The sequence below is a fragment of the Chiloscyllium punctatum genome, chromosome 25 (assembly GCF_047496795.1).
Source record: "Chiloscyllium punctatum isolate Juve2018m chromosome 25, sChiPun1.3, whole genome shotgun sequence".
Taxonomy (NCBI): Eukaryota; Metazoa; Chordata; class Chondrichthyes; order Orectolobiformes; family Hemiscylliidae; genus Chiloscyllium; species Chiloscyllium punctatum.
Window position 1 is genome coordinate 87,915,179 of NC_092763.1, and position 27,569 is coordinate 87,942,747.

Genomic DNA, 27,569 nt, shown 5'->3' on the forward strand with positions numbered 1-27,569 from the left:
TAATGAACCCAGCTAGGTGTTAGATTTGGAGGTAGGTGAGCACTTTGTGATAATGACCACAATTTAGTTATGTTTACTTTAGCAATGGCAAGGGATAGGTATACACACCAGAGGGTAAGAGCTACAACTAGGGGAAAGGCAATTATGATAAGATTAGACAAGATTTAGGATGCTTAAGATGGGGAAGGCAACTGCAGGGGATGAGCACAATAGAAATGTGAAGCTTATTCAAAGAATACCTGTGTGTCCTTGATAAGTATGTACTTGTCAGACAGGCAGGAAGTTGTCGAGAGAGGGAGCCGAGGAAGGAGGCAGCTTATGTTCGGATGAGATGTGATGGCTCAGTTAGGGTGATTGAGAGTTACAAGATAGCCAGGAAAGACCTAAAGAGAGCCAAAACGAGCAAGGATGGGACAGGAGTTGTTGCTGTTGTTGACGGATAGGATCAGGGAAAACCCTAAAGCTTTCTATGTGTATATAAGGGATAAAATAATGACTAGGGTAAGATTTGGGCCAATCAAGGATGGTAGTGGGAAGTTGTGCGTGGAGCCAGAGGAGATGGGGGAAGCGCTAAGTGTATATTTTGTATCAGTATCCACACTGGAAAAAGAATGTTGTCGTGGAGAATACAGAGAAACAGGCTACTAGACTCAATGAGATTGAAGTTCACAAGGAGGTGGTATTAGAAATTCTGGAAAGTGTGGAAATAGATAAATCTCCTAGGCCAGATGGAATTTATCCTAGGATTCTCTGGGAAGCCAGGGAGGAGATTGCTGAGCCTTTCGCTTTGATCTTTGTCATCGTTATCTACAGAATAGTACCAGAAGACTGGAGGATAGCAAATATTGTCCCCTTGTTCAAGAATGAGACTAGAGAGAACCCTGGTAATTCTACAACAGTGAGCCTTACTTCAGTTGTGGGTTAAGTGTTGGAAAAGCTTATAAGAGAAAGAATTTATAATCACCTCGATAGGAATAAGTTGATTAGGGATAATCAGCATGGTTTTCTGAAGGGTAGGTCGTGCCTCACAAACCATATCGAGTTCTTTAAGAAGGTGACCAAACAGGTAGATAAAGATAAAGCCGTTGATATGGTGTATATGGATTTCAGTAAGGCATTTGATAAAATTCCCCATGGTAGATCATTGCAGAAAACACGGAGGCATGGGATTGAGGGTAATTTTGCAGCTTGGATCAGAAATTGGCTAGCTGAAAGACAGAGGGTGGTGGTTGATGGGAAATGTTCATCCTGGAGTTCAGTTACTAGTGGTGTACCACAAGGATCTGTTTTGGGGCCACTGCTGTGTCATTTTTATAAATGACCTGGATGAGGGCATAGAAAAATGAGTTAGTAAATTTGCACATGACACTAAGATTGGCACAGTTGTGGATAGTGACAAAAGATATTGTAGGTTACAGAGGGACATAGATGAGCTGCAGAACAGGGCTGAGAGGTGGCAAACAGCGTTTAATGCAGAAAAGTGAGAGGTGATTCACTTTGGAAGGAGTAACAGGAATGTTAAGATTCTGTGTCATGTAGATGAGCAGAGCAATCTTGGTGTCATGTATATGGACCTCTCAAAGTTGACACCCAGGTTGATAGGGCTGTTAATAAGGCATATGGTGTGTTAGCTTTTATTAGTAGATAGACAGACAGATCTGTCAGCTTGAAATCAATAGTGGGAAAACTAATGGAAGTCATACATAGAATTAAAAAAAAGACAAGTTAATACTAGTCAACATGGCTTCTCTCCACCTTGGTGGCTCCCTGTCTTCAGTCCTGATAAAGGGCTTTTGCCCGAGATGTTGATTTTCCTGCTCCTCGGATGCTGCCTGACCTGCTGTGCTTTTCCAGCACCACTATAATCTAGACTCTGATTTCCAGCATCTGCAGTCCTCACTTTTGCCTAGTCAACATGGCTTTATCAAGGGCTGATCACATTTGACAAATTTGACTGGAGTTCTTTGATGAGGTGACAGGGGCATTTGGTACCAAGAGAATCCTGAAAAAGTCAGAACAAAACCTGAATTTCACATTGGTTTTGAAGTTTGTTTTTGGTCGGAAGGGCTCTGGTTACAAAAGTTACAGTAAGGAGATCTGATTGCTCTCTGGTTATTCTATTATTGAAAGTTGAGAGAATAGAATCTTTATCAGAATTAAATGAATATTCCTCAGTCTACTGGAAACTGTTTGCATTGACAAGTGCCTTCAGAAACCAAGTTGGACTCAATCCGTGCACCTGTGATACTGCACATCATGTAAACAGTGTGAGTGAACTATCTGGTTATGTACAACCCAATAAAAATCGAAAGAAATGCGGGTGCTGTAATCAGAAACAAAAACAAAATTTGCTGGAAAAGCTCACCAGGACAGGCAGCATCTGTGGAGAAAAATCAGAACTCTGCTTAAGTATATAATTTTATTTTTGACTTATACTGTAACTGCCTGTCTGTCTGAGACAGTGGATTAAATCATAGACATTAAAATTAGATTACCTTGTTGCTTAACTTTGCTCTGCTAAAGTTACTGTATTACTGATAAATTTTTAATTCTTTGTTTAAGCTATAAACTTGGTCTCTGGTGTCAGTTATTCAGAAAGTCTGGTTAGGAACTCCTAGGGCAATTTTCAAGGTCTTTGAGTGTTTTAATTTTACTGTGTTGTAAATGCAGGGAGAGGGAGGCTGATTTTATTTGGCTGTCTGTCTCCTCATTGTAACAATGTTTAATAACTTTTGAGCACCAATAGGTCAAGAGCACTCTTATCTTTGCTCTTCCCCTCCTACTGTTCAATACTTTAGAGTTATTACGAAGGACACATTTAACTTGCTACTTCACCCATCCTGTCTGCTGCAGATGCTACTTGGGGTAGAGTGGCCTCTTTCTCTGCTGCACATGCTCTATGATGCTATATTCTACTGATTCAGAAATGTCAGATAGTGCTAGAAACTAGGTTCAACTGCAGCACTGGAATCTCCTCCGACTGTCCTCAGCAATTTAGCTTGGTGTAATTTCTTTTGGAATTGATCACAAACTCTTGCATTTTCCATAATGCATAAAGAAACATTGCTCTACTCAATTCACACATAACATGATTTACACAAAACCTAATGATAGGAATCCTGTGATATACAGCTAATTTGACAAGGACTCACTAGAACTTTGAAGTCTGGAGACAAAGACTAGCCCAAAATACATTATGTCTCATACAATATCTTAGCAGTGCCTATCTCCAAAGTGACTCCAACACATTCAATCACCTTACCATGCATTTGTAATGTGCGGCAACCTTTTTAGCATTTGACGTGTGGAGTTTTCCTCTGGTTTCATTTTCTTCATCTCCAGCATGACAAAACCCACACTTTGGCCCTGTAATTGTGGGACTACTGCAGTGAGGAGACCGTTCTCTCTACAAAGGAAAACACATTCAAAGCAAGAATAAAGAGAATTACAAAGATAATGCAATTTGGGGTTTCAAATGACTTAATAACCATGAATTTATCAATATGTTTAATTATCTTCCCTGCGTCTGCAAGGGCAGGGAGTGGGGCAGAAGATGAGGGGTAGGATGGTGGGGGAAGGTACAAGAGACACTACTGTGCTGAGCAGAGTACAAAGGAGAGTGTGAAGATAAATTAGGTTTATCTCAGCCTTTGAACAGATAACTAAGCTCAGTAATGAGAAGACTGAAACAGTCCTACCTCAATGCTGCCTCATCTGTACTCAGTGCAGAGTGTAAAGTGAGCGTTTAATAAAGAAGGGAGCTTGGTAAGAAGGCGCTCTTTTTCTACCTCTTCCAAATTCCAGTAATTGACACTTGTTTTGTACAGGTGAAGAAGCCAGTAAAAGGTTGCTATTTACGTTATTCTAACCGGAATAAACAGTTTCTAATTCAGCCAAGTGGAATGTACATCCTATAGTATGGGGAATGTTGTAGATGGGCCATGGAGCTCTGGGTATTGGAATTCTACTAACAGACAGAATCACTGTTGTGCATCCATGAGGTTGAATACTGCATAGATAGTACATTCAAGAGGTGGGCACATCTTAGGTTGAGAGTGTACAAGCACAGAAGTATTGTCAACCCCCATTCTTTCTAAGACAGTAGTACAGGCATAGCAGCAGTCCTCAGAGTACATCTTTTGTGCAAATTGGTTTTTCATTTTGGTTACTAGTGAAGATGGCAGTACAGGCATAGCCAAGTTTGAGACACCAAGGGCAATCCAGCTGCCCAGAAGGTAAAGAGGAGTGGAAAAGCAACATTGAGACAGGATTCCACAGTCAGGGGATCAGATGGACATTTCTGCTTCATTCAACATGTTGCCTCTGAGGCCAAGGTAAAGGATATAATGGAAGAGCTACAAGTATGAATTGGGACAAGTTTCTGAAAGATTTTGCGGGAGTTAGGACAGTAATAAACAGAAACTCAAAACTACTCCCAGCACCACGTGCTATTGAGAATAGAATGTGAAGTTTGATCGATTGGACATATGTCTGGAGAATGAGATCAAAGGAATGGGAATCAGATTTCTGAAGCATCAGAACTAGTTTTGGGTCAGGTGGAATCTGCTTCAAGCTGGACCTGTTACACCTTAACAGGACTGTAGACAATACAGAGAGGATTTACAAGAACAGATTCAGTGGTGAGGAGCTGAGTTCCGAAGGTAGATTGAATGTGCTCAGCCTGCTTTTCTTGGAGGAAAGGCAGCCATGGGAAGATTTTTCTTTTAATTCACCCATGAGATGTGGGCATCACTGGCTGCGCCAACATTTATTACAATCCCTAATTCTCCTAGAGAAGCCAACGGTGAGTTGCTTCCTTGAAACACTAATTTATTCATTCTTGTTAAAAGCACAATGCTATGAGGGAGGAATTTCAAAGATTCGCCCAGATGACACTGGAGGTACAACAACACATTTTAAAGTCAGGATGGTGATTGACTTGGAAGAGGTCTTGAAGGTGATGGTGTTTCCATGTATCTGCTTTCCTTGCCCTTCTATATGGAAATGGACATGGTTTTGAAAGGTGCTGACTTGGATTTGGGAGCAATTCCACATTTTACCAATGGTACCTAATTTGGAGGAGTTACAAACAGTAAGGATGACACCACCATCAACTGCAACAGGACATGAGGGAGGAGAATGAACAGACAAGTGGCAGAATTCTTCTGAACAGAATTGTTTGTCTACACAAAATCTACTGTAGCAGTTCAAAACGGCAGCTTACCATTAATTCTCAAGAGCAACTTGGGATGGACATTTCTTTACATTCCATGAATGAAAAAATAAAGCAGAGAAGTACAAAATGATCAATTTTGGCATAAGGAACAGGGCAAGTTCTGGCCCAGTTCTGAAGTGTATGTGGAGTCAGAGGTCTTCGGTAGAGGGTGGGTGGGTGAGTGAGGAGAGAAGAGGTTTACGTCACACTATAAACGTTTGCTATAAATTCTGTGTCTTATAATCTTGTTCTCCACAACCACCTGTGGAAGGAGCAGCGCTCAGAAAGCCAGTGCTTCCAAAAAAACCTGTTGGGACCTGGTATTGAGAGATTTTTAACTCAAGAAATCACACCACCAGCTTTCCACCAAAAAGTGTGTAGGTTCTTAACTCAATTCAGAGGAGATTTATAAGAATAGACCCAACAATGATAACCTTCAGTGATGTGGACAGAATGGAGAAGCTGGAATTGTTCTCCCTGGAGCAAGAGATTGAAGTGAGATGTGAGGTGCACAAGATTGAGTTTTAGACAAGACAAAGAAAAATTGTTCACATGAGCTGAGTGTACAGGAGTAGGGATTCAGAACTGAGGATTGGGCAAGAGATATAGGGAATGAAAAGGTGGAACCTTCTTCACACAGCAAGGATTCTGAAAATCGAGACAATGGATGACCTGAAAGGAAACTGGACAATTTTCAATAATTGTAAGGAAGAGAAAATAGGGGGGGGAAAAACAAAACAATGTTTTTGTTATTAATTCATTACTCACATAGGAACTGCAACTGGTTTCATCTTTCCCTTGAGAGGATGTGGACATAGCATCATCCGACTCATCTTTCGAGTTTGGAGCTCTCCGTTTTTCTCTGTGCGCTCTCTGAGCGCCTTTGCGAGGACCTGGGGAACACTCACTCAGGTTTCCTTGGAGTCCATCTGTCAGCAGCACCACCAGAAAACTGTAATTAGCTCAGCCACTAATGGTGCATATTAGCAGCTATTCATTCTCCCAGGCTGATCTTTATCCATTCCTCTGTCTGCTCAACCGTTTTCCCGTGCTTGCTCTCTCTGGACTCCATCTCCACCTATCATTCACTCCTCCTCCTCCACCCACCAACCCTACCCCTTCTTTAGGGGATATATCAACCTTTTCCTAGCTACGAATCAGTTCTGAAGAAGGGTCTGTGGACCAGCAATGTTAATTCTGCTTTCTTTCCACAGGTGCTGCCAGGTCTGCTGAGTTTTTCCAGCAAATTCTGATTTTTAGTGATTAATCCTGCTTTTTAAAAAACAATCAAGTCTTTAAACTTTTAAAATGTACGAAAATTTCAACAAACACCATGGCTTATTTGATACACTTGTAGCCTTATCCCTTTACATCGGTCTGTTCCATGCTAGTGATGTTACTTATATGCTCTATAATGAAAACTGATGTAAATTTTTCAATTCAGCGAACTCCATATTTTCCACAACATGAGAATGCTGCAGAAACTCAGCTGCCTTCAGCATTTTGTGTTTGTTTTGGATTCCCAGCACCCACCATCTTTGCTTTGCTTATGCCCTTATTTTCCATGACTAATTCTCCAGACTCACTTTCTATTGGACCAGTGCTCACTTTGTTGACTTTTTTTTAAACAAAAATTGCATTAAATCCCAACAATGCAGAAAGTAGTCATTTTGGCCCATCAAGGCTGCACTGAGCCTCCAAAAGAGCATCCCACCAAATCCCTGTAATCCCACATTTACTATGGCTAACTCAACTATCCCACATATCCCTAGACACTAAGGGACAATTTACCAATAGACAATAGGTGCAGGAGTAGGCCATTCTGCCCTTCGAGCCTGCACCACCATTCAATATGATCACGGCTGATCATCCTTAATCAGTATCCTGTTCCTGCCTTATCTCCATAATCCAGGATTCCACTATCCTTGAGAGCTCTATCCAACTCTTTCTTAAATGAATCCAGAGACTGGGCCTCCACTGCCCTCTGGGACAGAGCATTCCACACAGCCACCACTCTCTGGGTGAAGAAGTTTCTCCTCATCTCTGTCCTAAATGGTCTACCCCGTATTTTTAAGCTGTGTCCTCTGGTTCGGCACTCACCCATCAGCTGAAACACGTTTCCTGCCTCCAGAGTGTCCAATCCTTTAATAAACTTATATGTCTCAATCAAATCCCCTCTCAGTCTTCTAAACTCAAGGATATACAAGCCCAGTCGCTCCAGTCTCTCAGTGTAAGGAAATCCCGCCATTCCAGGAATTGACCTCGTGAACCTACGCTGCACTCCCTCAATAGCCAGAATGTCTTCCCTCAAATTTGGAGACTAGAACTGCACACGGTACTCCAGGTGTGGTCTCACCAGGGCTCTGTACAGCTGCAGAAGAACCTCTTTGCTTCTATACTCAATCCCTCTTGTTATGAAGGCCAGCATGCTATTAGCCTTCTTCACTACCTGCTGCACCTGCATGCTTACCTTCATTGACTGGTGTACAAGAACACCCAGATCTCTCTGTACTGCCCCTTTACCTAAATTGATTCCATTTAGGTAGTAATCTGCCTTCCTGTTCTTGCCACCAAAGTGGATAACCATACATTTATCCACATTAAACTGCATCTGCCATGCATCTGCCCACTCATCTAACTTGTCCAGGTCACCCTGTAATCTCCTAACATCCTCATCACATTTCACCCTGCCACCCAGCTTAGTATCATCAGCAAATTTGCTAATGTTATTACTAATACCATCTACTATATCATTAACATATATTGTAAAAAGCTGCGGTCCCAGTATTGATCCCTGCGGTACCCCACTGGTCACTGCCTGCCATTCCGAAATGGAGCCGTTTATCACTACTCTTTGTTTCCTATCAGCCAACCAACTTTCAATCCAAGTTAGTACTTTGCCCCCAATACCATGCGGCCTAATGCTACCACTGACCAATTCCTTCACCTACACATCTTTGGACTGTGGGAGGAAACCAGAGCACCCAGTGAAAACCCACACAGACACAAGGAAAACGTGCAAACTCCACATAGACAGTCACTCGAGGCTGGAATTGAACCTGGGTCCCTGGCACCGAGGCAGCAGTGGTAACCACTGAACCACATACCACTCTAGATTTTATAAAACCTAATATTGTTATGACACAGAGGGGACAACCAAATCAACTTAGTCTTCCTAACTTGGTATTTGTGACACTAAATGTAAAGCCTTCAAAGGCTGTCAAATTTGACCCCAATGTTTCCTAACCAGATTTTTAAAAAAATCACTACAGACTGAATAATCAATTGTAGCCACCAGTTTTGTAGCTTAAACAAGAGACTTAGCAATACACTAACTTTATTAGAGCAAAATTAAACAATCTACTTGACGTCTATGATTTCAACCCAATAACCTTTGTTTTCCGCCCCCATTCACAAATAAGAGGAACAGGGTTAAGGGATAGAAGAAAATAGAACTGTCCAGGTTATTTAAGCAGTTTTGAAAATGTGTTGCAACACAGCATTTGATTATTGCTTTATTGATTTTCTAAAGACTATCAAGGCAAACTTTTCAGCTCACAGCAGAAGTCAGTGATACTTACAACTTAGTTTCTATTCTCAGCTTCCAACAGCTGATAGTCAGAAGTTGGTAGGAAGCTTTCAAACCTTCATGCTGCAAGATCAACATCCAAACCCCTGCTATCAGAAACAGTCCAAAACACCATTTCAGATTCTCAGCTCCTCCCACTGTTTAACCATAGTCTCATTTTCAGGACTTGCTAGTACCAGTCCCCAGGTATACTGGACTCAGCACCAATCTCTACAGAATAATGCTGGTCATAGCCTCCAGTCCAAGAAATAACCCTGTCTCCTACCATCAAGCCAACTGTACATAAGCCTTTTTTTGGGACGAAGCTCTCTTTTTTGTCATCCAAGGGTCCCAAATCTTGTCATCCTTATCCTTCACTTTCATAGGAACATACTGGCCCTGAACTCTCATCATCTGGCTTTAAAAGAAAAAATTCCCACAGGTCAGATGTGGATTTATCCTCAAACAGTTCCCCCCCCAGTCTACATTCCCCATGATCCTGCTGAAGACCATGGTAGTGAGTCTTCCCCAAATTTAATTATTTCAACCAAGAATTATTCTTGTCCTTAACTTAATGTGCCTTAAAACTTTCAGAATTCTAGTTAGTGTTTTGAAGGTGTTCACTCACTGAACCTTCAATCACCTGGTGGGCTCATTCCCCAATTCCAGGTCTAGTTTGGCCATTTCCTCATTTGATTATTTACATATTGCTATTCTGGACACACCCAACAAATTCCCCCTCAAAACCCCTAGCACTAAACGAGTCCCAGTCAATATAGTCATGGTTTGGAGATGCCGGTGTTGGACTGGGCTGTACAAAGTTAAAAATCACACAAGACCAGGTTATAGTCCAATAGGTTTAATTGAAAGCACTAGCTTTTGGAGCGCTGCCTGACAACCACCTGATGAAGGAGCAGCGCTCTGAAAGCTAGTGCTTCCAATTAAACCTGTTGGACTATAACCTGGTGTTGAGAGATTTTTAACTCAGTCAATATAGAGGAAGTTAAAAATCACTCATCACAACAACCCTGTTGCTTTCACACTTTTCCATATTGTCCACATTTCAGTTCCACTGGCTGTTGGGAGGCCTGCAGTACAAACCCTTCAAAGCGACTGCACCCTTCTTATTGGTGTCCCTCTAATTTAGGTGCAACCTGCCCTTCCAATCCTTCTTGTACAGGTCCCCCCTTACCCTAAAAGGCATCCAAATATCCAAAGTTCTCCCTTCCTACACCAGCTCTTTAACCACATGTTTAACTGTACTATCTTTCTATTCCTAGCCTCACTGGCATGTGACACAAAGTAATCCCAAGATTACAACCCTAGAGGTCTCATTTTTCAACTTCAACCCAACTCCCTTCGCAGGTCGTCATCTCCCTATGTCATTAGCACCAACATGGAAATCAACCTTTGACTGTTCACCCTTTAGAATATCCTGCGCCCATTCAAATCTCGAACCTGGCACCTAGGAGGCAACACACCATTCAGGAATCTAGCACACGGCCACAGAAACACCAATCTGTGTCCCTAGCTTTGGAATCCCCCAGTTCTACTGCTTGCCTACATTTGAATTCTACCTGCTGCACAGTGGTGACAGCGTGGTGCCATCAACCCGGTGTTGCTTTCCCTTGAGGGACCATTCTTCCCCCAAGATTATTAAAACTGGCATTCCTGTTTAAGGGGGAAATGGCCACTGGGGACTACTGTGCTCATTTATCTTCATGTTGGTGACCCCACTCTTTCATCTGTATAGCCCTTACTGGTGGCATGACCTGGTTGCTAAACATGCTATCCACAACATTCTCAGCCTCATGGATTCTCCATAGTGAGTCTATGTGCAGCTCCAGGTGCTCCATGTGGAAAATCAGGAGCTGCACCAGAACTCACTTCCTGCATACATTGTCACCATGGAGATTTCTCACAAAAGGAGCATTGCATGAGAGCAAGTTCTCCTCCCACTGCAAACCTTGTCAACTACAAACAATCCAGGATCTAATTACACTACCTAATCTACAAGTCATTAAGGTCCGGTCTTTCACTCCTGCTCTCTATTCCTAGTAGACTACAACAACAAAAAGTACTTCATTTCCCTCCAGGCACCACTCACTCATCGTCTGCCCTTTCCCTATATCTATACATACCATTTCTACCCAAGAAATTCCCACAATTCCTGAATAACTCAACTGGCTCCACGATACACCCAAACTACTCAGTTTTTTTTCCTCTCATCCCTTGCTTCGTTTTCAAAGCAATTTAAATCTATGCCCTCTTGCTCAATTATTTTATGAGCAGTAGCAGCTTCTCCCTATCTACTTTGTCCAGTCTGCTCATGGCATTTGAACACTTCTATTAAATCTCAGTCTATGGATTCCAAGAACAGTCCCAACTTCTATAATCTATCCTGAGCTACACTTTCATTGCTCTAATCAGATTTGCTTTAAACCAATTTGCATACCTTTCAGGTAATAATTCAAAATCCTGATTCTTAATTTGATGCCTACTTCCTCCTAATGTCTAAGCAGAAACACATTCATACTGCCTATGCTACTGGTAGTTTTGTGGACCTACATGGAATTTATTTAAGTTGGAGCAATTATTTCATCCACCTTGTTGTGGTTGTGTTCGCCGAGCTGGGAATTTGTGTTGCAAACGTTTCGTCCCCTGTCTAGGTGACATCCTCAGTGCTTGGGAGCCTCCGGTGAAGCGCTTCACAAGAGGCTCCCAAGCACTGAGAACGTCACCTAGACAGGGGACGAAACGTTTGCAACACAAACTCCCAGCTCGGCGAACAGAACCACAACAACGAGTACCCGAGCAACAAATCTTCTCCCAAACTTTGAATTCATCCATCTTATTATGAATGGTGCATATATTCGGAGAAAAAACCTTTCTTAGTGCCACACTGCTTAACATGACCATATCATTATTCTGCAATCTTACTTTGTTCTTTTTCTTTGACTTTCCAAAACATCCTTTACATGAACTCCCACCTGTGGCCCACATTTAAAGTGCTTTTCTACAGACCTAGACATTCAATTGTCCTGAACACAAAGTTTTATGAACTGTTAAAGTTATTTAAACTTTTGTGCTTCCATCTGTCAGGCACCCTTGCTCAAATATCCTCCAAACAAAATAACCCAAAACTCCATATTACTGTAGCCAATAGTTAGGCAAAGGTGCATTTAGCAGAAAGTGCTGCATCTTCAGATTTGACCCTTTCAGTAAAGGAATTTCACTCATTTGAGGTGGTGTACTAATGTTAATAATTGGAAGCCACTATAGCCATTCTTGTCCTGTAAAAAAGATGGCCCTTTGGGATAAGTAGCGCCAGATTAACAACATCTGCACGTCAACAACACAGTCCTGCCTAATCAGACAGGTGTCAGTAGCAAATCAGATTACTGATTAGATTAGATTACTTAGATTATATTACTTAGTGTGGAAACAGGCCCTTCGGCCCAACAAGTCCACACCGACCCTCCAAAGAGCAACCCACCCAGACCCATTTCCTTACATTTACCCCTTCACCTAACACTACGGGCAATTTAGCATGGCCATACCACCTAACCTGCACATCTTTCGACTGTGGGAGGAAACCCACGCAGACATGGGGAGAATGTGCAAACTCCACACTGACAGTTGCCCGAGGCGGGAATTGAACCCGGGTCTCTAGCACTGTGAGGCAGCATTGCGAACCACTGTGCCATCGTGCTACACAGCCACACAAAATGCGACAAAAATGAAAAGAAAATTATTTAACAGCTGACAAATGCAATGAATTGTACCGATTTTCTATATATTAGTTACCTTCATTGGAATCCTCAGCACCTTCTTTGTGTTTCTGACAGAGGATCCTGTCAAGAAAAGGATTTTAAAAAGTACAGATCAACATTTCAACTCATTGAATCATTAAACAATGGCCCAAGGAACAAATCCGAAAGAACAAGCAATGTGCTGTACATACAGATATATGCCCTGTGACGCATCTTCCTTGATCTGGGCTTTATCAAGCTTTGCACAATAATAATGATATGTTCTACGACACGTTTTCACATCACATCCAATAGTTGCTCCTGGGCGGTGACAGCAAGAGCAGCTCTGCAGAAGGAAAGACACTTATAAACTTTCAATTAATCATTCAACTGAAAATAACAATGAATTTGATTGGATTACCAAATGGCTAATGGTTTCCTTTTGTACTGCTATCCAAAATGAGGGAGACTTTCATCAGGCTTCTTCAATCAACTCAAAATAACATTTTAATTATAAAACAAAACGCTGAAACAGAAACAAGGTAGTGGTGGTCATTTGGTCCTTCAAGTTTGCTCGATCATTCAATAGGACCAGTGCTGATGTTTTAACTCTAAAACCGTTTCTCAAATGGATGTGAGTTTGCTCACTGAGCTGCAAGGTTCGGTTTCAGACGTTTTGTCACCATACTAGGTAACAATTGGTGAAGCGCTGGTGTTATGTCCCGCTTTCTATTCATGTGTTTAGGCTTCTTGGAGTGTTTGGTGATGTCATTTCCTATTCTTTTTCTCAAATGATGAGACATGGGATCCAAATCAATGTGTTTGTTAATACAATTCCGGTTGGAATGCCATGCTTCTAGGAATTCACATGCACGTCTGTTTGGCTTGCCCTAGGATGGACATGTTGTCCCAGAAAAAGTGGAGTCCTTCCTTATCTGTACATAAAGATACAGTGATAGAGGGTCATGCCTTTTTCTGGCTAATTGATGTTCTTATATCCTGGTGGCTAGTTTTCTGCCAATTTACTATTGTACTATTTGTTACAGTCCTTACAAGGTATTTTGTAAAAGACATTCATTTTGCGTGAAATTTCGTGCCAGAAAACTACTCACTAACACGATAAACCATGAATGGACAGACACAGTATACTGAGCCATAGGCATTAGACAGCTGCAAATACAAAAGAAAACAAACTAGACCTGCAGAAAAAATAGACAAACTCACAAAGGAACACAGACAACACCGAAGCTGGGATAAAAATAAACTTAACAAGCTGACCTCTAACAGATACTGAAAAAAAAAGAGGGGCACAGTACATTGGTGAGACCGAGCAGAGGCTACAACAACAGATGAAAGGACACCGCACAATAAATCAACAGACAGGAATGTTCTCTCCCAGTCGGACAGCATTTCAGTGGTCCGGGACATTCGACCTCGGACCTTCGGATGACCATTCTCCAAGGTGGACTTCAGGACAGGCAACACCACAAAGTGGCCAAACAGAGGCTAATAGCCAAGTTCAGTACCCATAGGGATGGTCTCAAACAGGACCTTGGAATACACATATACACAGAAAGACTGACATTCTTACAAACACAAACGCTCTCTCTCATATGTGCGCGCGCACACACACCCTCTCAGACTTATAGCCCTTTACACTCACGCACACACATACACACCCAACCCACACCTTCTTTGCACCCTCTCCAAAGCCTCTATTTTCCTACAGTAGGATGACCAGAACTAGACAAAATACTCCAAATGTGGTCTCACCAGGGACTTGTAGAGCTGCAGCAAAACCTCCCAGCTCTTAAACTCGATGCCCCTGTTAAATAAAAGGCAAAACACCATACACTTTCTTAACAATCCTATCCACTTGGGTGTAACATTGAGGGATCTATGCACTTGAACACTAAGATCCCTCTGTTCCTCCATACTGCCAAGAATCCTGTCTTTAATCCTATATTCAGCATTCAATTTCAACTTTCCAAAATGCATCACTTTGCATTTATCCAGCTTGAACTCCATCTGCCATTTCTCAGCCCAGCTCTGCATCCTGTCAATGTCGCACTGCAGCCTGCAATAGCCCTCGGTACTATCAACAGCACCTCCAACCTTTGTGTCATCAACAAATTTACTAAAAAGTTCTGGAATTTACATATGAAAGAACTGAAACCAACATGCCCATTCCAAAAGATGACAGACTTAAACATCCAGGTCTTTTTTAATACACTATTTCAGTTACATCACACTGTAAACTTTTGCCATAAATTCTGATGAAATTACGGCACATCTGGATAATAGTAATAGGATAGGACAGAGTCAGCATGGATTTATGAAGGGGAAATCATGCTTGACTAATCTTCTTGAATTTTTTGAGGATGTAACTCGGAAGATGGACGAGGGAGATCCAGTGGATGTAGTGTACCTGGACTTTCAGAAAGCTTTTGATAGAGAATTGGTTGGCTAATAGGAAACAAAGGGTAGTGATTAACGGCTCCATTTCGGAATGGCAGGCAGTGACCAGTGGGGTACCGCAGGGATCCGTGCTGGGACCGCAGCTTTTTACAATATATGTAAATGATATAGAAGATGGTATCAGCAATAACATTAGCAAATTTGCTGATGATACAAAGCTGGGTGGTAGGGTGAAATGTGATGAGGATGTTAGGAGATTACAGGGTGACCTGGACAAGTTGGGTGAGTGGGCAGATGCATGGCAGATGCAGTTTAATGTGGATAAATGTCTGGTTATCCACTTTGGTGGCAAGAACAGGAAGGCAGATTACTACCTCAATGGTATCAAATTAGGTAAAGGGGCTGTTCAGAGAGATCTGGGTGTTCTTGTCCACCAGTCAATGAAGGCAAGCATGCAGGCACAGCAGGTCGTGAAGAAGGCTAATAGCATGCTGGCCTTCATAACAAGAGGGATTGAGTATAGAAGCAAAGAGGTTCTTCTGCAACTGTACAGGGCCCTGGTGAGACCACACCTGGAGTACTGTGTACAGTTCTGGTCTCCAAATTTGAGGAAAGACATTCTGGCTATTGAGGGAGTGCAGCATAGGTTCACGAGGTCAATTCCTGGAATGGCAGGATTGCCTTACACGGAAAGACTGAAGCGACTGGGCTTGTATACCCTTGAGTTTAGAAGACTGAGAGGGGATCTGATTGAAACGTATAGGATTATGAAAGGATTGGACACTCTGGCAGGAGGAAACATATTTCCGCTGATGGGGGAGTGCTGAACCAGAGGACACAACTTAAAAATACGGGGTAGACCATTTAGGACAGAGATGAGGAGAAACTACTTCACCCAGAGAGTGGTGGCTGTGTGGAATGCTCTGCCCCAGAGGGCAGTGGAGGCCCAGTCTCTGGATTCATTTAAGAAAGAATTGGATAGAGCTCTTAAAGGTAGTGGAGTCAAGGGGTATGGAGATAAGGCTGGAACAGGATACTGATTGGGAATGATCAGCCATGATCATATTGAATGGCGGTGCAGGCTCGAAGGGCTGAATGGCCTACTCCTGCATCTATTGTCTATTGTGCGCTACGACTTTATACACCACAACCACCTGACGAAGGAGCAGTGCTCTGAAAACTAGTGCTTCCAAATAAACCTGTTTGGACTATAAACCTCTCATTGTGAGATTTTTTTTTAAATTGTGTACACCCAATCCAACACTAGCATCTCCAAATCATGACCGAAAAAAATTCTTAGAGGACTAAATTACAACTTCAGAGACATGAACAAAAAGGATTTCTTAGCAGCATTAAAAGCAACACCGAAAGACAACGAACTCAGGAAACCCAGCAAGCCTTCAGACAGACAGTTGCATCAACATTAAGCAGGAAAAAAGGAGGAAACACACAAGAAAGGAAAGCACTAAAAGGACTCAAGGGCAAAAATTTGGTAGTCCTAACTGCAGACAAAGGACGCTTGACAGTCATTTTAAACAAATCAGATGACTATTAGAAAGCAAATGCACTGCTTGTAGATACCGACACATACCAACAGGTGGGTGATAGACCCAACTCCACAATTAGAGAACCGAATCACAGCCTTACTCACAAAACGTAAATCTAGATAAGTAAACAAAACAGACTTCCAAAAAAAAATGAAACCGGACAGGTCCAACACACCACACTTTCAAGGACGATCCAATAAATCCACAAACCAGGAGCCACCCTGAGATCCAGTCTCTACCTGGAACATCAACGTACAGGCTAACCAAGGAACTCCACAAAAGCCTAACACACTTCGTAGAGGATTCACGCCACTCCATTCACTGCACTCAAGAAATCCTGAACACCAAAGACACCAAGATAGAAGAAGATGAAATAATGGTCTCCTTTGATCTAACATATGTTGACACCCATCAACATTAACTTTGCTAAAGAAACACTGACTACACTATCAGAAGAACCAAAGATACAAACACCAGACACCACCAACTTCATCAGCAAAGACAACATTATGAAACTAGTAGACCTATGCCTCACCACCCACTTCACTTTCAACAACAAGACCCACAACCTAATCATTCATTCCTGAAGAAGGGTTCATGCCCGAAACGTCGATTCTCCTGCTCCTTGGATGCTGCCTGACCTGCTGTGCTTTTCCAGCAACACATTTTCAGCCACAACCAAATCAACAGAACACCCATGGGATCACCGATATCAGGGTTCCTAGCAGAAGCAGTAATGCAGAAACTTGAACAAACAGCTCTCCCAACCATCCGATCCAAACTTTGGGTCTGCAATGTGGATGACATCTTTGTCATCATTAAACGAAACAAATTAGAGAAAACCTTCAGGACCATTAATAATATCCTTGCTGGCATAAAATTCACAAAAAAAAACCGAAAACATCAAATCGCCATTCGTAGATGTCACAGTTGAGTGCACAGTCAGTGGGGAACTTCAAACCAGCGTCTACAGGAAAACACCACATACGGACAAATACTGAACCACAGAGGCAATCATCCCACTAGAACATTATTTTAATGAGCTACCACACATTACAGCACAGAGGAATGACAAACAGAAGAAAAATCACCCACACAGCATTTTCAAGAAGAATGGGTACCCAATGAACACAGTCTACCAATTTCTCAGCACCAAACCCAAACACGCAGACAAAATGCACCCAAAACCTAGCCACTTTACCTTACACCAAAGTCATCTCTGAAATGACTGTCAGACTACTCAGACCCTAGGGCATCATGATAGCCCGCAAATCCACCAACACATTAAAACAGCAGCTAATGAACTTGAAAGACCCTATACAGACAACAAGCAAAATTAATGTCATTTACAAAATATCTTGCAAGGACTGTAACAAACACTACATTGGACAAACAGGCAGAAAACTAGCCACCAGGATGCATGATCATCAACTAGCCACAAAAAGACATGATCTACTATCACAAGTACCCTTACATTCGGACGAGGAAGGACGCCACTTTGACTGGGACAACACATTCATCCTAGGATAAGCCAAACAGAGACACACATGAGAATTCCTAGAAGAATGGCATTTCAACTGGAACTAACAGCAAACATTGATTTGGACCCCCTTTACCATCCTCGGAGAAAAAGAAAGGAAATGACATCGCCAAACACCCAAGAAAACGTAAACATAAATAGAAAGCGGTACATAACACCAGCGCTTCAATTATGTTCTCATGCATGGTGACAAAACATCTGAAACTGAACCTTCCAGCTCAGCGAGTAAACTCACACCCAGAACCTCAACCGGAGCTACAAATCTTTTCAAAACTTGCGAACCCCTTTTTGAATAGATCAGTGACTTGGCCTTCACTGCCTTCCGTGATGTAGGATTCTATACATTCACTAGACTAAGGTAAGATTCACCAATCAGGAGAAACATCCTTTTTGCAATCATTCTGCCCAATCTTGTAATATGTCCTCTGATTAAAGGAGAGCCTATAGAAATGAACTTGGAGCAGGTTTGGGCAATTCCACCCTTCAAACCTGGTCCACTATTCAACATGAGGATTGCTGATTTATATCTCAATGCCATATTGCTTCTTTCTATTCATTCACTTGATGCCTCAATCTTTTTTTGAATAAATAGAATGACCTAGCTCCATCTTTCTATTGTAGGAAGTTTCTTCATCTCAATCTTAAATGACTTAGCCTACATTCTGAAATGATGGCGCCTGGTTCTATATTCCTTAAACATACGTTCTCTTATCACATCTTTTATATGGGGGGGTGGGGGGGGGAAAGAGGGGAAGGAAAGAGGGAAGACAGTCAACAATTAGAGGACATAGGTTTAGGATGAGAGGGAAAAGATGTAAATGGGATCTAAGGGGCAACTTTTTCATGCAGAAGATGGTGCCTGCAAGGAATGGGCTGCCAGAGGAAGTGGTGCAGGCTAAACAATTAGTTAAAAGGCATCTGGATGGGTATATGAATAGGAAGGGTTTAGAGGGATATAGGCCAAGTGCCAGCAAACAGGACTAGATTAAGTTAGGATATCTGGCCCTGAAGGTGCTGGGGTGTGCCCCAAGTCTTTGGGGGGGTGGGGGGGGGGGGGGGGGGGGGGTAGTATATCAATAAAGTGAGGCAGAAACTGGGCAGATGGAAGCTACGGTCGATCTCCGGGTAAGAACCTGGTCATCAGGTGTGAGGCACTGTCAGTATTGTTATATGTGGCACAGGTCTGGCCTATTCCCAGAACCTGTACCATCGCAGTCATCCGAGCCATCTTCCATTTTGTATGGAGATCAAAGATGGCCAGGGTCCGAAGCGAGTTGATGTACAAAGCTTTGGGCAACAGGGAAAACAAAACACACCCAATGCCACGCTCACCCTGATGGCCACCTTTGTGTGGCTGCATCAAGCTGTGCATGGATCGCCGGTACACAAACACAAAGTGTCACTACGCACTGAGGTACTGACGTACTGTCCCCGCTATTGCGAAGGATGGGCCTGGCCTCGCTGCCACGGAATGCTCAAAGTAGTTGGACCGTTCCGTATCACCTGTCCTTCATAGAGAAATTTATGAAGAAAAACACCTTTGACCACAAGTCCATCAGGAAGTGGTCAGCACACAGTGTCCTTGAGGCCCTTCGGGAAAAGGAGGGGGAGGATCCTGTCGAGCAGTTTCCTGGGCAGACTGTCAAAGTTATTTGGCAGAATGCCTCATCGCCAGAACTTTCCAACAATCCCCAAGACATGGCTTGGCTGGTGGTGGGAAGGGCTCTACCCATGAGATCTTTTATGCAGGCCCGCACCGCACACTGCCCTCAAAGCGGCTGCGGGGGGGGGGGGGGGGGGCTCCTTCTGGAATGTGCCTATGCAAAGGAAGTCTGGAGAGGAATGCAGTGGCGTTTGTCGAGGTTCGTCCCGAGCAGCTCCGTGACACAGGACTCCGTGCTCTATGGTCTGTTCCCCAGGACGCACATCGAAACTAACAATAAGTGTGTCTGGTGGATCATCAACTCAGTTAAAGACGCTCTTTGGTCTGTCCGAAATCTGTTGATCTTCCAGCTGAAGAAGCTGACCCTGACTGAGTGTTGCGGACTGGCATATTCCAAGGTCCAGGACTATGTGTTGAGGGATGCGCTGAAGCTTAGGGCAGCTGCCGCCAAGGCGCAGTGGGGAAAGACCACCGTGTAATGTCTGCCTGCCAAAGAACAGGGGGCCCCACACAGTAAGTGGGCTCCACTGACGCCTCAGCTAAATATATGCATTGTAAACGTATAGACCTGTATATGTGAATGATTACTCTATTTCTGTATGCAAAGAAATGGAATGTTTATGTATGTATAGCATGAGCAATTGTACAGATCAAAATATTTTTATGAAAGTATATTTTTGAAATAAAAAAATCTGGTCAGCATGGACAAATTGGACTGAAGGGTCTCATTCCATGCTGTACATCTCTATGACTCTATGATGAGAACAGGGACTGCAGGGAGGATGAGCAAACTGACCATAGCATGATTTTTAAAAAATGAATTCACAAGATGAGGGAATCGCTGCCTAGGTCAGCATTTTTTGACCATCCTTAATCATCCAGAGGGCAGTTCTGAATTAACCACATTGCCGTAGGCCATGGAGGCCAGCCCAGGTAAAGATGGCAGTTTGTGAACCAGATGGTAATCTTTTCTATGCCTCTCAGTTTTGAGTACCTCAAGTCAAATTGCCCCCATCTGACCTCTTCTGCTCCAAGGAAAATAAGTGTGGCGCAAGAAAAGCACAGCGGGTCAGGCAGCATCTGAGGAGGGGAGTCAACCTTTCAGGAATTCTGATGAAACATCAACTCTCCTGCCCCTCAGATGCTGCCTGACCTGCTGTGCTTTTCCAGCGGCACACTTCTGGATTCGGATCTCCAGCATCTACAGTCCTCACTTTTTCCAAGGAAAATAAACCCACCCCATCAAGTCCCTCCGCATAACTAAGAGTTTTCATTCCAGGTAACGTCCTGGTGCATCTCCTCAGCAACCTCCCCGGTGCAATCACATCCTTCTGATAGTGCGGCAACCAGAACTGCACACAGTATTCCATCTGTGGCCAAACTAATAGTTTATGAAGTTGTAACAAGACTTTCTTGCTCCTATGTGCTGTGCCCCAGCTAATGAAAGCAAGCATCCTGTGTGCATCATCACCCTGTCTATCAATGCTGACACATTCAAGGATCTCCGTACTTGTACATCAAGGTCGCTTTGCACAACAATCCCTAGGGAATAATGTGTACATCCATCCTTTAATTGACCTCCCAAAAATGGACCACCATGCACCTATAGAGATTACATTCCATTTGTCATTGTTCTGCCCAATTTATCATCCAATCATTATCAAGCTATAGCTGGAGACCATCCTCCTCACTATCAACAACCCAATTTTTATGTCATGAGCAAACTTACTAATTGTACCTCCTACATTCACATCCAAGTCGTTAATGTACATAAACAGCAAGGATCCCGTCACAGGCTTCCAATCACAAAAACAACCCTCCACCTTCACCCTGTGCTTCCTATATGCAAGCCAATTTTGGATCCAGTTTGCCAACTTGCCTTGAATCCTGGTGACTCTTACCTTTGGACCAGCCTTCCATGTGAGACCTTGTCCAAGGCCTTACTGAAATACATGTAAACCACATCAATTGCACTACCCTCATCAGCATATTTAGTCACCTTTTCAAAAAATGCTACTTAGTCAGACAGAATCTCAGCTTTACAAATCTATGTTAACTCATGCTGTACATCTCTACGACTCTATCCCTGGTTAATCCTCACTTTCCATGTGTTGATTAATCCAGTTGTTCAGAATTTTCATGGAGATCCCTCCTCATCCTTCCCAACTCAGAGTACAGATCCACAGTCCTCAACTGTTCCTCATTTGACAAGCTCTGCATCGGGATCATTCTTGTAAACTTCCTCTCAATCCCCTCCAATGCCAGCACATTCTTCCTTGGATATGAGGCCCAAAACTGCTCACAATATTACAAGTGCAGTAGCACCAGTGCCTTACACAACCAAAGTTGTAAATCCTGACACCTGCATTCTAGCCCCTCAAAATGAATGCCATCACATTTGCCTTCCTAACTGCTGACTGAATCTGCAAGGTAGCCTCAAGAGAATACTGAGCCAGGACTTTGAAGTCTCTGTGAGCTTCAGATGTCAATAGGAGAAAGTGATGACTGCAGATGCTAGATGTCAAGAGTCAAAAAGAGTGGCATTGGAAAAGCACAGACGGTCAGACAGCATCAGAGGAGCAGGAAAGTCAACATTTCAAGCAAAAGCTCTTCATCAGAAATGGGGTGGGGGTGTGTGTGGCAAGGACACAGATATAAATGGGAGAGGGGTGGGGCTGGGGCAAAGGTAGCAAAGAATGTGATAGGTAGATGAAGGTGGGGAACAATAGTGATAGGTCAGAATGGAGGGTGGAGCAGATAGGTGAGAAGGAAGATGGACAGGTCGGGCAGTTGGATAGTTGGGTCTGGGATAAGGTAGCGGGGCCGTGGGGTGGGGAGGAATTGAGGAAACTGGTGAAATTCACATTGACCGTGTGGTTGAAGGGTCCCAAGACAGCCACCCAACAACTGGAGAAAGAACACTTCACCTTAGACCATAAGACATAGGAGTGGAAGTAAGGCCATTCGGCCCATCGAGTCCACTCCGCCATTCAATCATGGCTGCTGGGCACATCAACTCCACTTATCTGCATTCTCCCCGTAGCCCTTAATTCCCCAAGACAACAAGAATCTATCAATCTCTGCCTTGAAGACATTTAGCATCCCGGCCTCCACTGCACTCTGCTGCAATGAATTCCACAGGCCTACCACTCTCTGGCTGAAGAAATGTCTCCGCATTTCCGTTCTGAATTTACCCCCTCTAATTCTAAGGTTGTGTCCACGGGTCCTAGTCTCCTCACCTAACGGAAACAATTTCCGAGCATCCACCCTTTCCAAGCCATGTATTATCTTGTACGTCTCTATTAAGTCTCCCCTTAATCTTCTAAACTCCAATGAATACAATCTCAGGATCCTCAGCCGTTCATCATATGTTAGACCTACCATTCCAGGGATCATCCGTGTGAATCTCCGCTGGACATGTTCCAGTGCCAGTATGTCCTTCCTGAGGTGTGGGGACCAAAACTGGACACAGTACTCCAAATGGGGCCTAACCAGAGCTTTATAAAGTCTCAGTAGCACAACGGTGCTTTTATATTCCAACCCTCTTGAGAGAAGTGACAACATTGCATTCGCTTTCTTAATCACAGACTCAACCTGCATGTTGACCTTTAGAGAATCCTCGACTAGCACTCCCAGATCCCTTTGTACTTTGGCTTTACGAATTTTCTCACCGTTTAGAAAGTAGTCTGTGCTTTTATTCTTTTTGCCAAAGTGCAAGACCTCGCATTTGTTCACGTTGAATTCCATCTGCCATTTCCTGGACCACTCTCCCAAACTGTCTAGATCCTTCTGCAGCCTTCCCACTTCCTTAGTACTACCTGCCTGTCCACCTAACTTTGTATCATCTGCAAACTTCGCTAGAATGCCCCAGTCCCTTCACCCAGATCATTAATATATAATGCAAACAACTGTGGCCCCAACACTGAACCCTGCGGGACACCGCTCGTCACCGGCTGCCATTCTGAAAAAGAACCTTTTATCCCAACTCTCTGCCTTCTGTCAGACAATCAATCCTCAATCCATCCCAGTAGCTCACCTCGAACACCATGGGCCCTCACCTTGCTCAGCAGCCTCCCGTGTGGCACCTTATCAAAGGCCTTTTGGAAGTCTAGATAGACCACATCCACTGGATTTCCCTGGTCTAACCTACTTGTCACCTCTTCAAAGAATACCAACAGGTTTGTCAGGCATGACCTCCCCTTACTAAATCCATGTTGACTTGTTCTAATCAGACTCTGCTTTTCTAAGAATTTAGAAACCTCATCCTTAATGATGGATTCTAGAATTTTACCAACAACCGAGGTTAGGCTAATTGGCCTATAATTTTCCATCTTTTTTTTAGATTAGATTAGATTACTTACAGTATGGAAACAGGCCCTTCGGCCCAACAAGTCCACACCGCCCCGCCGAAGCGTAACCCACCCATACCCCTACATCTACATCTACATCTACATCTACCCCTTACCTAACACTACGGGCAATTTTGTCTTGATCCTTTCTTGAACAATGGGGTTACAACCGCGATCTTCCAATCATCCGGGACTTTCCGTGACTCCAGTGACTCTTGAAAGATCTCAACCAGTGCCTCCGCTATTTCCTCAGCCACCTCTCTTAGAACTCTAGGATGTATCCCATTGGGGCCAGGAGATTTATCAATTTTAAGACTTTTTAGCTTTTCTAGCACTCTCTCTTTTGTAATGGCCTTTCGCCTTGGGACCCCCCCCCCCCCAACCATATAGAATCTGTCAATTTCATCAGTTTCCTCATTTCTTCTGCACCCCACTCCCACTTAATCCCAGATCCAACCTTTGAACTCAGCACTGCCCTCTTGAACTGTCCTACCTGCCCATCTTCCTTCCCACCTATCTACTCCACCTACCTTCCACCTACCTTCCACCCAGCCCCACTTCCCTCCATTTATCTCTCAAGCCCCTTGCCTCCACCTATCTTTGGACCATCAGCAAACTTAGCCATGCCCTCAGTTCCTCTGTCCAGGTTGTTCATGAATCCAGTCATGTCTCAACAGTGAATCTTGCGGAACTCCACTAGATGCCGTGGTTACCATGAGGACAGAGACCCCTTTTATCCTCAGTCTCTGGCTTCTGCCAGTCAGTCGATACTCTATCCATGTCAGTACCTTGCCTTAACACCATGGGCTCTTCTCTTATTCAAGATCTCATTCTCCTGTGCAGTACCTCGACAAAGGCCTTCTGGAAATCCACATAGATCACATCCTCTGGCTTTCCTTTGTCAAACCAGTAGAGGATAACTTAAAAAAACATTCAGGGGGGAGAAGATGAAATTGAGGCAAAGCTAGCTAGTAATATAAACTATGGCAAAAGTATTTTTAACTTTCTAAAAAAAAGGTAAGGGAGGGGCAAAAGTGGGCATTGTTCTACTAAAAGTAAGGATGGAGAAGGAGTAATGGGCCACAAAGAAATGGCGGAGGAATTGAATAAATACTTTGCATGTTTTCATAGTGGATGACATCATACCAAAATGTCGAGAGTCAGGAGAGGTGAGTGTAGTGACTGTAGCTAAGGTATGGTGCAGGAGAGGCTGCAAAGTCTAAAGGTGGATACATCATCCAGACAGATGAGCTACATCCCGAGTTTTGAACAAGATTGTTGAGAAGACTGTGCGGTATTGATAGTGATCTTTCAGGAATCACTAGACTAGAGCCAGGGAGGGTTCCAGAAGAGTTGAAAATGGCTAATTTAACATCTCTCTTCAAAACGTGAGGGAGGCCAAAAACAGGAAACTATAGGCTGGTTAGCCTGACTTCAGTTGTTGGTAAGATTTGAGAGTCCATTATTAAGGACGAGATTGCGGAGTTCTTGGATGTGCATGGTAAATTAGGATTTCCTTAGAGTTCTTTGAGGAGTCAAAAAGCTCCTTCTCCATCCTTACTTTCAGTAGAACAACACCCACTTTTGCCCCCCCCCCCTTACCTTTTTAGAAAGTTAAAAATACTTTTGCCATAGTTTATATTACTAGCTAGCTTTGCCTCAATTTCATCTTCTCCCCCCCTTACTTTTTTTTTTAAGTTATCCTCTACTGGTTTTTAAAGGCTTTTAAGGTGGGGGGGGGGGGGTTTGGGGAAAGAGTTTTGTGTGGGTTGATGAAGTAAGGATAGATGAACACAGGTGGAAGGTATGACTGGTTGCTCATTGGGAGGAATGAATCCAGTTGGTAGCTGTAAGGGTCAGTCAGAGGAATGGAAGGGGAGGGGGAGGGGCTGGAAAGGGCTGGAAAGGGTGTCAGGGATGGGAAGGGAGGTTATTTGAAATCTGAGAACTCAATGTTGAGTACTCTGGACTGTAGGCTGCTGAGGCAGAAGATGAGCTGTTGTTCCTCCAATTTGTGGGCTGATTCACTGTGACAATGGAGGAGGTTGAGGATGGTATGGGCATTGACTGGGAGGTCAGGTCGCCCCCATGAGCCCAGCTGAGATGCTCAATGAAACACTCCCTGAGTTTACATTTGGTCTCCCCAATGTAGAGAAGACCATAATGGGAGCACCAGACACAGTAAACTAGGTTGGAGGAGAGGTAGGTGAACCTCTGCCTCACCTGGAAGGACTGCTTGGGGCCCTGGATGGAGGGGAGGGAGGTGGCATGCTGGCAGGTATTGCGTATTTTCCAGGTGCAGAGAAGGTACCAGGGTGTGGGAGGATTGTTGGGGAGAGTAGCGCGAACCAAGGATTGGCAAAGGGAACGGTCCTTACGGAAGGCGTAGAGGGGTGGGGAGGGGAACATATTCTTGAAGCTGACATAAGTGTTTAGGATGATATGTTGGATGAGGAGACTGGTATGGTGGTAGTTGAGGAATGGGGGGGGTCTCTGTCTTTATTGCATTGTGTGGGGTGGGGGGGGGTGGAGGAGTTTAGAGCAGTATTCTCTAGTAGGTCTACCACAAGCTGCTCCAAAATAAAAATTTTGGAATTTCCACAAATTCCTTTTCTTTAGATCTGCTACTAACCTGATTTGCCATCCATTTGCATACTGATGTCTCGCATGTTTATTGTAATAGTTCCTTTTTGCATGACTTTTCCATCTCCTGATTTATTTTCAGCCCCACATCCTGACTACTGCTAGGAGACGGAGACCTGCACATAACACACATCAGGGTCTTTTTTACCTTTATGATTCTTCAAAGCTACTCAAAGATTCTAAACGTTCCAACCCTATATTGCCTCCTGGCATTGATTTAATTTCTTACTAAGAAGTAACCCTGCCCTGACTGTCCATTTGACTGTCCTTTCGATAGGAAACATTGTTGAATATTTAATTCCTAGCCCCGAACCCCTTGTTCTTGGATGATACCCACAACATTTGTCAGGTGAAGGAACAGCACTCCGAAAGCTTGTGATTTCAAATAAACCTATTGAACAATTACCTGTCGCCATGTGACTTCCAACTTTGTCCACCCCAGTCCAATACCAACATCTCCACATCATGACTCCTGTGGCTTAGCTATGACCTAACATCATATACAGCTCCACCATAACTTTCTTGCTTTTGTTTCAATGCTTCATTAAGCATTAATAAAGGAAAGTATCCCTTATGCCTTCTTTACACATCACAAACTGTCCTGTTCCCTATAAAGATCTGTGGATATGCAAAAAGTCCCTCTGATCCTCTGTGCTTTCTAGGATCCTTTCTAGGAGATTTCTAATCCTCCCAAAATTAACCACCTCATTTATCACCTTTAAATTCCTTTGGCTACTGTTCTGCTCACCTGATCAACCAGTCTGTATCATCCTGTAATCCAAGGCTTTCTTCCTCGCTATTTTTGTGTCATCTGCAAACACTGATAAAACCTCCTACTTTCATGTCTTAGATCATTAAGGCACGCATCAGCAAA

General features: G+C 43.4%; 1 protein-coding gene across 3 annotated transcripts in view; it reads right to left on the reverse strand.

The window, feature by feature from the left end:
* The window catches only part of phf6 (PHD finger protein 6), a 79,799-nt gene that overhangs the window by 20,996 nt on the left and 31,234 nt on the right, over positions 1-27,569 (reverse strand). For all 3 annotated transcript variants that reach the window (XM_072595668.1, XM_072595666.1, XM_072595667.1), the window contains exons 5-8: positions 12,748-12,881; positions 12,591-12,637; positions 5,984-6,144; positions 3,263-3,406 (exon numbers count right to left, since the gene is read on the reverse strand). In XM_072595668.1, coding sequence (XP_072451769.1) covers positions 3,263-3,406; positions 5,984-6,144; positions 12,591-12,637; positions 12,748-12,881 — 486 coding nt within the window. The remainder of the gene's footprint in view (positions 1-3,262; positions 3,407-5,983; positions 6,145-12,590; positions 12,638-12,747; positions 12,882-27,569) is intronic.